The sequence below is a fragment of the Ornithodoros turicata genome, chromosome 1, assembly GCF_037126465.1.
Source record: "Ornithodoros turicata isolate Travis chromosome 1, ASM3712646v1, whole genome shotgun sequence".
NCBI lineage: Eukaryota > Metazoa > Arthropoda > Arachnida > Ixodida > Argasidae > Ornithodoros > Ornithodoros turicata.
In genome coordinates this window covers 146,668,618-146,680,652 of record NC_088201.1, presented here as the reverse complement: position 1 = coordinate 146,680,652, position 12,035 = coordinate 146,668,618, and the positions used below count along the sequence as shown (strand labels likewise).

The 12,035-nt window shown below is 44.6% G+C and overlaps 1 protein-coding gene across 1 annotated transcript; it reads left to right on the top strand.

Annotated features, from left to right (window-relative positions):
• Window positions 1-776: 776 nt before the first annotated feature.
• Window positions 777-1,904, top strand: LOC135386748 (beta-2-glycoprotein 1-like). Its single transcript, XM_064616377.1, has one exon. The coding sequence runs from the start codon at window positions 777-779 to the stop codon at window positions 1,902-1,904; it is 1,128 nt and encodes a 375-aa protein (XP_064472447.1).
• The last annotated feature ends 10,131 nt before the right edge of the window (window positions 1,905-12,035 follow it).

Sequence of the window (12,035 nt, the reverse complement as noted above, 5' to 3'; positions counted from 1 at the left end):
AAAGGAAAAAAATAGCAACGAAGAAAGAAGAAAGAGAAGAAGAAAAAAAAGAAGAAAGAAAACGAAGGTGGTCCAAACAGTGGTCCAATATTGAGCCTGGTTGCATTTACATTGAGGCCACATTGGCAGCCCTATTGCTTCGCTGCTGTTGCGGTTTCGTGTTGTGTTTTTGTTTTCCTTTTTTCCCTATATAAGAACATTGAGAATAAGATTTTCTTTGACTAAGGGAAAAGGAATACGCAAGATAGAGCACGAAGTACACATTTACTGTATTGATGCTGTCACATGTCACGCATGACCTTCTAACACAAAGCCACAAATTATCTTTCTCACTAACATGCCAAGCAAGCTAACTACAAATCTAGAAGAGCTACACAAACGCGTTTGCTCATCTTCATGTTGATGAAGTGCGGGAACGTTCATAGTAGCCAGGTAACGACGAAATTGCGTTACAAACACCTTACACACTGTTGAGGCACCTTTTCTGAAAGTGTTATGCCACTTTATGTTGCCTGGGGAGCTTATGTTTTCTAGAATGCTGCTCTGCAAAGGAAAAGCGATATTATTTTTATACACAGTCAATGCACACGGCTTAGATATATTTTTGTACGAAGTGCAGTGAAACATACGTTTTGACATTTATTGTAAAACCTTTCGTACACGAGTGATAATCATGCTGATCGGAGGTTTTATATATATCTAGCCTTCCGCGCCGATGTACAACAACTGTGGGGAAGAAGAAGAAGAAGACGTAGGAAGAAGACAGACCACGTACCATGGAATTACCAGCGCAGCATATTCTTCCGATATTCCGCGAACACATGTTTTTTGCATGCACCAGCATTCTGCTATTCTTCACTGACAGCATCGAGGGCCTTGCAAATGGGAGGTGTAGCGCCGAGGACGACACAGCTCATGCAACGTTTTTCAGCTTGGACGCGTACCAAGACTTCTACGATGATGGTGATCACGCAAACTACACCTGCCAACCCGGACACAGAACGAACAAGGTACCAAGGTACAGAGAAGCTGTCTGCCGAAACGGTGTGTGGATATATGGAGCGGACAACGACAATCTACAGTGTTATCCACTCAACTGTGGCTACCCTGGCAACATCGACCATGGCACCGTCATCGAATCTGTGTTCACGTTCCCGAACTCAGTAACGTTTAAATGCGATCGAGGCTACCGTATTGAGAAGAATGTAAAAATGTATTGTCAGTCAGACGGAAAGTGGTCGCCGCCGGAACTGCCGAACTGCGCTCGGATCCAATGTGTGCAGCTCACCGCACCAGCGAACAGTAAGATTGAGACAATCGATAGGGTCTTTGGGGGAGTAGTGCGTTACACCTGCAACCCGGGCTTCAGTGCTGTCGGCAACGTTGAACGTCACTGCGAAGGTCAGGGTACATGGAGCGGAACTGAGCCCACGTGTGAGGAAGTCAAGTGTCCTAAGCCACTGGCCCCCAACCATGGTACGTTTTCTGGCACTGACACCCGTGTCGGATCGAAAGTGACGTACACATGCGACGCCGATGGCTCAACGCAGACAGTAGTGTGTCTCATTGAAGGGTTTTGGACACAGGACCCCATAGCCTGCCCTGCTCCAATTACACAGGGACCCTCACGGACGGAGAGTACAACAAAAACAACTTCCGCACAACCTACCTCAGCCGCTACAAAGGGGGAAGGACCGCATCCTGTGGAGTCGACGACAGGGACAGATTCTGAAACTGAAAAGCAGTCGTCAACCAACTGGGGCGTTGTGCTAGTGCTCGTTGTGACAGTGACCTTGGTAGTCACTGGAGCTATATTGTTCATCTATTATTGGTTCAGCGGGGCAGAAATCCCAGGGATGTCTGTTAATAGACAAGGTCTACTTACACCTTCACATAATGAATGAACTGTTAAAAATATGACATATTGAGAACCATAAAAACGTGAACAATTGATTCCTTCGTTCCTCTGTTCGTTCGTTGATTCATTGTTCCTTCTACACGTTCCTAGCACATCATCGCGAGTGACATCGTTCTCTCCCAGTGATGTGCCGAAAACGGAGGGCGTACGCCATTTTTGTGGCACTATGCCGTTCATAACTGCCACAAAAGCTGCGTACGCCCCCCTCCCGCGTTTTGATAAACCCAAAGGAGAGGATGTTAGCGAGGTGCGTAATATACGGTGAAGCTCTGTTTTCAGAGTGTATGTGTATTACCAGCGCAGGTATTTGGTATCAACTTTATTTCAAGATGATGAATGGGAAATTTCATCGCGAGGAGTTAGACTTTAATCCTTTAATCCTTTACAACAAGGATCGACACGTGTACGAAATTGTCAAAATAATTTATATTGGGGGGTGAGCGTTGGTGGGCTGGATTTGGCCATCGGCCAAGCAGTTTTTATAGAGAGAAGGTTGGTGGTTATTTGGGTTGAGTAAATGAATGCATCAATCACCGCTTGCTACAAACGTGACTCTTCACGCACAGCGCCAAACTCCGCTCTCGAGTTGTCTGTGCGGCGCTTTCTTTCTCTTTTTTTACAATCTTTACACCGCAGTTTGCTTAGAATGTGGCGTCCTTGTGCTGCGTATATGGTGTACGGTGATGCGTGGCCTGCCCTCCAATGTCTTTAACACTCTCTAAGGCATACATTTTGCTTAAGAAGTAAACAAGGAAGTACTGCTGCCATTGCATCATGCCCCGTGCTGCGCATGGGAATGTAAAAAAAAAGCATTGCCGACGAAAGTATGGGTACCGAACACTCTGCCTTGCAGCGCTCTGCGTAGTTTCTCGAACGGTTTACAATCTCGTCGTTTTCGGCATTTTCCGAAAAATGCCGGAAAACACCGCCGAATGATTTTTTTTCAGATTCGGAATATTCCGAAAAAATCCGAATTTCTCGTATCCTGACAGCTGCCATTCCTGGAACCGCGAAGGGAAATCCCCTTGGAATCTCCCTTTGTCGACTATTTCTCGAGCGTGGCATTATCTTCGGGCTGTGCCCTTGTTTCGTTGTGCTTAAGCGCTTATAGAATGATGACCTCAGCTCTGTTGTGCGGTCGGTGACCGCCTTTTGGCAGCACACGTACTTAGTGACATACCTATCTTTAGTGAATCTAGTATTCAGAACCTTTGTGGTCTGTTGTTGTCGGGTTAAAAAGAGATCACGAGTGTACGGAGCTCCCAAACGGTTTCAAAAGCCGATCGCTGATCCCCTGCCCTAGCCTTCTAGTTCGTTTTTGTGTTCTTTGTATTGCTCTATCTACTCCCCTCCTGTTATGACTTGGAGTGACCCTTGTTTCCATTCCTGAGGCACTTCAAGGCACTTCGAGGCACTTCACTGTGTGAGGACTTATTGTTATTTATTCTACGAGATGAATCTCGTGTGGATGATATAAAGCGCGAGTTTTTCGAATATGCTGCATGCCCTGCTCCTCAGGTGGATATATCTCCTATTCAGTTTTGGGCGACCCGTTCCAGCACATGGCCTTTGTTATCGCAGTGCGCCTTAAGCATACTGGCTATTCCTGTTTCTAGCGCTAATGTTGAGCGCGCGTTCTCTAAACTGCGTGTTATTAATCGCAAGGAGCGAGCCACTATGACAGATGCGAGCATGATGATGTACGCTTGCATCTGTTACAACAAGAGGTAGTCTCCTTGTGTGCTGGTTTGGCACAGGCAATAAAAGACACTGTTAATGAAGCCATGAATCGATTCACTTCTTTTTGTTTCGAATTGTTACTTCGCGCGCAAAACAGGCTTTCCTTCATGCGAAATAAATAGATGCCCGTATTTGGGCATTTATTTTTTGGGCGGAATATAAATGCCGAAAAAATCCGATTTATAGTCCCCCATATAAATGCCGATAAACACCCCCGAATTGGGTTGAAAATAAATGCCGAAAACCACAAACCCTAAGTATAATCTAGTATACAACAGAAGCTTAGGAGTGGCGGTTTAGCACGAGAATGAAATAAGCAGGAAAAATCAGAAAACGACAAAGATAACGAAAGGAAAGTTAGATAGCAAGCGAGCTGGTGGTGACGATCCATGACTTGAAAACCCGAGACGATGTAGGGACAAAGGGACAGCTGAGTTTGAGAACGTGTTTGTGTGTGTCTGTTTTTGTCCCTACCTCGTCTCGGGTTTTCAAGTCATGGAACGACAAAGAGCTTACAGGAAAACGCAAAGGGGAGTTTATTAACACATATAGGGATAGGGGTCGACGTTTCGGCAGTCAGCGCTGCCTTCGACGGGACCGCCGAAGGCAGCGCTGACTGCCGTCAGGACAACGAAAGACATCGCCAACGTGTTTAACGGATACTTCAGGAACATTACACCCAACTCGATACATCCTCAAACCCCAGCCGACACATTTAGGAGCAGCCGGTTTTACACCCCTTTTGTGCCACCGTCGGTTGCTCAGTCGGTAGCGTGTCCGCCTATTGATACCAAGGTCACGGGCTCAATACCCGCTGTGGACGGCGGCAACTTGGTGGAAGGGTACAAACTGCTCAGACACGCCGTCTTCCGCGAGGGACGTTAAACGTGGTGTGCCGTGTGTCGAAATTGCGGCGCACGTTAAAGAACCCGCATGTGGGCAAAATTAATCCACAGACCCGACCACTGTGGCGTCGCTCATGATCGTACATCATGATCGCGACGTAAAGCCCCGAATAAGTGTTGAATTATGACAACCTTTTTGTCCTCAACCGCCCCGTCAGAGGTATTTCGATCAATAAAACAACGGTAAAGCACTACGTTGTGACGACTTTAGCATGGAGATAATAGTGGTGTATCAAGCAGCCCTTTCCATCCGCTTTCATATGTATCTTATCTGACATCTTATATCTTATCGCCCGCATGTGTAGCGAAGGCAAGTTCCGAGATATCATAGATAGGGAAGTCTTGCCAATCCACAAACTGTGTTCCAGGCAGAAGGGTAAAAACTGTAGAACAATAACGATCATATTATTTTTTACAAAAATTGTAGAAAAGTTCGGATATACGTTTATTACGGTAAAGGCAATTCTGCCCAAGAGGGAGAAATTCATGAACTCTGCTCACCATATTAATAAATACCAGTACAGTCAGTTGTGAACTGTTTCATTAATAGTCCTTAATGAACGTATAAAAACAAACATATATTTGAAGGAAATTGCATTTGTGCTCATTACTGATCTTCTGAAAGGTTTTTTTTTTACTTAATAGACCAAGGTACAACGACGGCACAACGGGTCCGGGTGTTGAGTACGGAACAGAAAGGCTGAAGAGCAAAAATACAAATAACTGGTATAAACAAATTCGAACAATTGCAGATGGAAGCTTCCAACAGAAAACTTGAAGTACGAAAAGGCAACGAAATTGCAAGTACAAAGAGCCCGAGGTGAATGTGAACACAAAATGCCTTCTCTAAAAAATACAAATACGGGAGATGAAATAACCTACCAAAACAACTTAGAGAACTATTTAGTTGACTTCCACGAACTTGGATACAAAGTGCAAACACTCACCGAGATTAAATAGGTATAGATGAACTGGCACCCGCATTCTGCAAGAAGTACTGGAATATTATTTCAAAGCCCCTTATATACAGGGGTCATAACGTAAGACGGACCAGAATTTTATTAGAGGGACTATGAAATTTCCAGAACCCGCATGCTATTTCTTCTTCCTGCATGTTATTTTTTTGCTGGAAGCGGTTCTTCCTGTCGAGAAACTAACGTGCTAGAAATTTTTCCTGGCGAAATTGCTCCAAAAAGCACACGCTCCAAGTTTCCGCGTTCCTCCTCTCCCCGTTCTTCTATGGCTCAGCCAATTGTACGCACTACTGTCCCCCGTTAGGTCACCGGTGTTGCGCAATACCAAGCAATGCACGCCGACAGGGGGGGGGGGGGGCGCCGTGGTGCCCGTCAACGCTACTAAGAACGTATTCGCAGTCGTCTTTGGTGACGGTGTTCGGGAGACACTCAATAATGAACTTCGTGTGTGAGTCGTTTCCTGTGCTGGCAGGTACAGACGACCCCCGTTTATCAGGGCTTCACGTATCTGTATCCTGCGCTATCCCGACAACAATCGTGGGAACAGATTTCAATCCATGCATTTTAGCTTCATTTATCCGGGCTTCACCTTCCGCATCAGGACAATTTCCAGAAACCACTATAGGAAAGTGCCCAACAACCTGCCTCACTTCTTCGGTCTTGCGTCAGAGTCAGTGTGCAACATACATTTTCGCACCTGGGGGCGACAACCTTCAGGGTATAGAGTGAACTATTCCGTACTATGCTTCAACGATTTCCCTTTTTTCCAACCCGTGCCTAGAGATGACCAAACCAGTTGTTGAAGCTGCAGAGCAAGGCAGTACTGCCTTGCTCTGCAGCTTCGGTCTTCATTCCGAAAGTAAGAAAGTCAGTCAAAAGCCCGTCACCAGATTTCGAGTACCTCGATGTGAACGGCTGTGATGAAACGTGTGCCGTCATTCCTGATGAAGACGTCGTTGATATTGTCAATTGCAATGACGACAGCCATGAATCAGATGACGACACTGACTCACCTATGGTGATACTCAAAGAGACCCGAAATGCACTCAGAGCTGCTCTGGTGTTTTCTTTATTTTTTGTAAAGGTACTTTAAAGCAGCAGAGGTCGAACTTCATTTGGCGTTGCTATTCGATAGTCGAAGCAATCAGTACAAAAACGGCACAAATTTCATCCAAATCGGTGTAGTTAATTAGAAAATTAAAATTAAAAATTACGGGCAACATTGTACTGGGTATTCGGACTCAGGTGCGGCTGGGGTAACTACGGAGAAATAGAAGCAGATTTCAAGTGTCGGTGCTGTTGACGGTTTCCAGAAGTCCAGAAGTCGTCGTGAAGCAGTCCATAAACGTGTCATACTAGCCTTCCGCCTGCGGATGTCGATGTCATATAAGACGGTGTGTCCGCAGCGTGAACTCGTACGCTATAAATAGTGGCTGGACTGCACACGTGATGTACCAGTCATGATCCTGAATTTCTATGGTGTACGTTCTCAAACTCACTTTTGCATTTCTCGTACTCAAACCGCATCAATTCAACAGTTGTGTGGAAGTGTTTCATTACTTCTTCTAGCCTGAGCAGCAAGGCGGAGAGGGTGCAGTATGTAGAAAAGACAGCAATTTGGTGCTTGAACATGTCCAGTGAATCGCAAAATTCAGCACAACAGCAATCAAAAGCAAAATGTGACAAGACAGTTAAATAAATGAACGCATTAAGGTTATTTTGCTGAGCATTCACTAACAAAATGAAATTTTAAAAAAAGAAACTGGATCAATCAATGGTCCCATGATGCGACTAAACCGCTGTCATCTCAGACGGTGTACCACAGAAGCGTATAGGTTATGTCCAAGCATAACGCACTTACCAGACTTTTCGTGAGAGTTGAGCATGCATATCCCCCCCCCTCTCAAGGACAACAGTGGCATCTCTCCACCATGGCAACACATATAGTGGACGATAGCTTTTCCATGGTCTTGAGGATCCAAATAATCATTCCCCTACAGTACAATGTTCCACTGAAAAATCCCTACATTTGCTTTATCATATACATTTGTTGAAGTGCATCTACTCATCACAGTTACAGGGAATCTGCATTACGGGAATCATTACATAACATATAAATATTTTTCAATCACATTTGACATATAACGAGGCTACAAGCAGCTCAGGGCTGTTGAAATGCAATATTGAAAAAGTGAATGTACGAAGGATGATTCAAATGCTCCTTCCCAGTCATAAACATCAGATATTGCACAATGATAGGGTCAACAATATAGGGTATGCAAAATAAAGGTGCTGTCATTTTTGCAATGCTTCCCCACCAGCCATAATCTGATCTGAGTCATTGACAAGACAGGGTTCTGTGACTTAAAAAATATATTTGCATTGTGTTATAAACAGAAAACAATCGAAACAGAGCTTAGTTGAGCACAACAAAGTCCAGATGAAAAAGAGAGGCAGCTCTGATGAATTCAAATAACTCGAGGAAAAGTGGTGCGGACACCAGGAATGGGACCTGGGTCTTCCAATCTTCGGCCAGATACGCTAACTGTCACATCATATCAGCATCTGCTTACATGTTTTATGTCATCCCTAATTGTTGTCTGCCCCAGCCGCATCCCAATCCAATAGCAATTAGGAGTAGATTCACACGTAAGGTGTGTCAGCCTATTTGTGTGGCAACATGCTACGTGTGCTGCAAGGTAGGACTGGGAAACTAAATAGTGGGTACACCATTACAAGTTAGAAAAACAGGAGCCCAATTGCGGAAAGTATTCCACACCATAAAAATTAAGGTTTATTCACTCATGGAGCAGTCTCATTTTCCGCATACAGCAATGCCTGGTAGAGTTAGAAAGCACGTTCTGAAAACCTGCCACGACCGAGGCTGTCTACGTAATTTAACCACCTATCAAGACCTATATTATTGAGGTGTAATCATTCCACTGCCAGAAATTGCTATGCAGAGTTAAATTTGTGACACTGTAAACTACGATTCCGTGATAGCTTTTACATGCTGGTCCGTTCTAATGCAATAGACGCCTCGACACATTTGAAGCCTTTGTTTGTTTGTTGTTTTTATGACACAAGGGCAACTATCATGCGTTTGCGACTATGTGTGTTTCTCTATTTGGGAGCCTATTTTCATCACATATCAACGTCTTTGTCTTTGCTGCGAATTCAGAACCAATTACCTGCTCAACCTAAGAAGAAAAAAAAGACTGACAGAGTTGAATTTTTGCAATATTCAAAGCTCTGTTTCTCCCGAAAGGATTTGTACTCATTGATGGCCTAGCAAAATTTTAACTCCAGTACCTCTGAAAAAGCAACCCCTGACCGGAACTATAAAAGACGAAAGTTACTGAAGGTACATGAGATTAAGACATTGTTGACTATTGCAGTACTTCCACCAGAAGAAATCACAGCATCTTTTAGACAGATATGAATATGGGGAAGTGTCGCTGAAGCTGCAAGTTGCAAAGGAGCAGAAACTGCAAAGGAGTTCTTTAAGCCTCGTTGTGTTAGTGTCTATCTTCTGTATTTTGTCCATTCCACTAACTCAAATCATCAAATGATCACTGGGTCGCTTGCACATTTCTTATTGTTCCTCCTTTTATAGGCGGCACGTACCATGTTTTGAAGTGTGGATGCACTGTCATGAAGTTCTTTCTCACCTACTCACACTCTTCTAAACACTGGAGTGGGTACCTTCACAGGTGACGGTAGTGACACATGTTCGGTAAAGCATTCATGACCTCATCCACATTTTGTACCAGGAGTACAAGCATGAAGGTTTGCCTATGCATCTGTGAAACGAAAAACCATAGCTTAACTGATATTGTACTGCAGCGTATCCAAAAGGTAATGCAGTTGGGATAGTTCCAGAATAATTTGATGATGGAGTTCAATGATACGAAGTTCACATACCAGGTTCTCAAAACAAAACAAAAAAATGCAGTTTTGAAAGTTCAAATTTCATTCTCAACAGGTCCAAAATCACCAGTCTCAAAACATTCGACGTGTTGACACTCACAAGCCCAACAATCGAAGCGGGAAAGCAGTAATAGTATGTTGGGAGGCAGACCGGATGAGAGTACGTTCAATAGGTGTCTGGTTCGAACCCCACAGCGTCTGGGACACTGGCAGGTTTTTTTTTTTCCGCGCCCGGCGGGCGGCGCACGGGTTCGGGGTTGTCCGTGCGCTTATCGGTGGGGGGGAGGGCTGCGTGCGCGCTTACCCTCGCACATTTTTCAGTTGGGCCGACTTCTTTCGTCATGTTTCCATTTGTGCCGACTTCAATCGTAATTTTTTTCCGCTACAACAGGTGTACAGTAGGCGGTTTAAATGCAAAGGATAGCCATACATAAAAGTACAAGTGAAAATATATTAAAGCCAATAATGGCAGGAATTATGTTATGACTCTGTGTGAAGCAGAAAAAAACCAGCCAAAAAACCCGACGCAGAAGAAACGCAATACGATACACGTAACAAAGGTTATACTTATTACAGGTATGATGCAATAGCATTGAAGGGGTATCACACATCATACACAATATATTTTATTAGTGATAATCACGCAAGTTTTCGGTTAAGCAGAACTAAAATGGGATAGCACATTTAATCAAAGAAGATATTTTTAATCAATATGATTACAATCAAAATTACAAGTTTTATTATAAAAAGTATCACATTATTATACGTGAGCACCATAGTGGAGTTTTCATTACAAAGTTCTGATAGATGTACGTAACTTCAAGCACAACAGCTAATATTCCAATATGGCACAATTAATCAGATTCTTATGACGTGATCGGTAGAGTTGGCGGAGGGCCTTCGTTTACCATCGGGCATTTTTCAACCTGGGCCGACTTTTCTCACGATTTTTTTGCCAGCGCGCGGTGGGTGGTGCGCGGGTGAGGGGCTGCCTGGGAGCTTACGGTGTATTCACACGAGCGCCTTTTCTGACTACCCAGCGACTGAAGGAGGAGAAGGAGGTATCAGCGTAATCACCCAATCATCCAACCATTTGGTCGCGGGCGGGGTTTATCGTACAGCAGAATCTCGGAAGCGCGCACGTTCTTATCTTATTTTTGGCGAGATATGAAAGAGCCATGTGCAATATCACTGGGCTCGGCAGCTCCGTCCGTCTGAAAGAACCACGCGGATAGTTTGTTCGCGGGGCACAGAATCTGACGACTGACGCGCAGAGCCTTCCGGGAGGACGAAAAAAAAGCCACCTTCTGTTGCCAATGTGACAAGCTCTTTTGTTTTTATCTAATACACCTGGTAGAGCAACACTCGATTTTGTGGAAACTTCCCGATGAGCAATACCGAAATGTACCATGGAAACATGCCAAGTGAGAACAGATCGTTTTTGAAATGAAAAAGAGACACCTGGATGCCGAAGCAACGGTATGTATGTACACGAAAGCACGTTTTGGGTTCCCATATTCACGGCGTAGTCAGTGTATCAGTTAAGAACGCGTTAATTATTAATAACGAGTTGGCTGCATGCTCGCATTCCAAACCAAAAGGTATCGGCTCAGAATGCTGGTAGTTTCGTTTAAAAACGAGAAAATGTGTGAGCAGTATGTCGCACGCCAGGTAAGCCAAAGGGGATCAAAATTTAATCCACGAGCCGGCCGCTGCGGAGGTAGCGCATCTTCATAGTTGTCTTTTGTATCGGCCGTTCACATTTTGTCTTCAAAAAACAAATAAATAAAATAAAGTTGTTGTTGTTTCAAAAAATAGAAAAAATAAAGATACACCAGGAAGAGAAATAGAGTTGAAAAGAAAAAAGTTGGCAAACGGTCGGTTACAGTGACTGACGGCAAATTCCCGAGTTCAATTCAAAGAAACCAATACACTATAACTAAAAAAAGAAAGAGAAAGGAGAAAATGAACGGCATAATTCGCAGAAAGTTCATGTCAGGAAAATGACGAACAATATAAAAACCCCGAGGAAAATGACGTTGGCCGCATATCCATGCCTTTCAACTAGGGCACAGTGTATCCAGGGTGCGCTCCTTTATTCTAAAGGAGTGGACCCTGCCGCCAACTCTCCTGTAAAGGTCATCGCATCTTAGCACGGGTTTCCCCATGGATCTTCCCCTCTTTTCCACTCATCTCCTACACTCTCGCCCAAAGTGAATAAAAACGCAACGGTAACAGCAGGTCTGCACATCGATCACCAGCTTTTCGCCAGACAGCCATCGCCACCGACTGCCTTTACCACCGACTGCCTTCTGGACACCCGACACAAACTGCCTTCTGGACACAGACATCGACTAGACAATCTCTGGACCCGAGAATGGTATGATTTGTTCATCATCACCGTTTGCACAGGCACGTCGGGGCCGCGGTTGACCACATTGGTCAAGCCGCGGCTAAGCTGGCCTCAGAAAGCGGGCACCGGGTGCTTAGTTACGTGGCACCCGGGCTCGAACTCATTCAGCATCAGTTCCGTGACTGCCAACTGCGGGGGATTACCTCTTCGGAGGT

Bases quoted from the DNA above. Each gene is read 5' to 3' on its own strand.
- LOC135386748 (XM_064616377.1), top strand. From the start codon at position 777: ATGGAATTACCAGCGCAGCATATTCTTCCGATATTCCGCGAACACATG.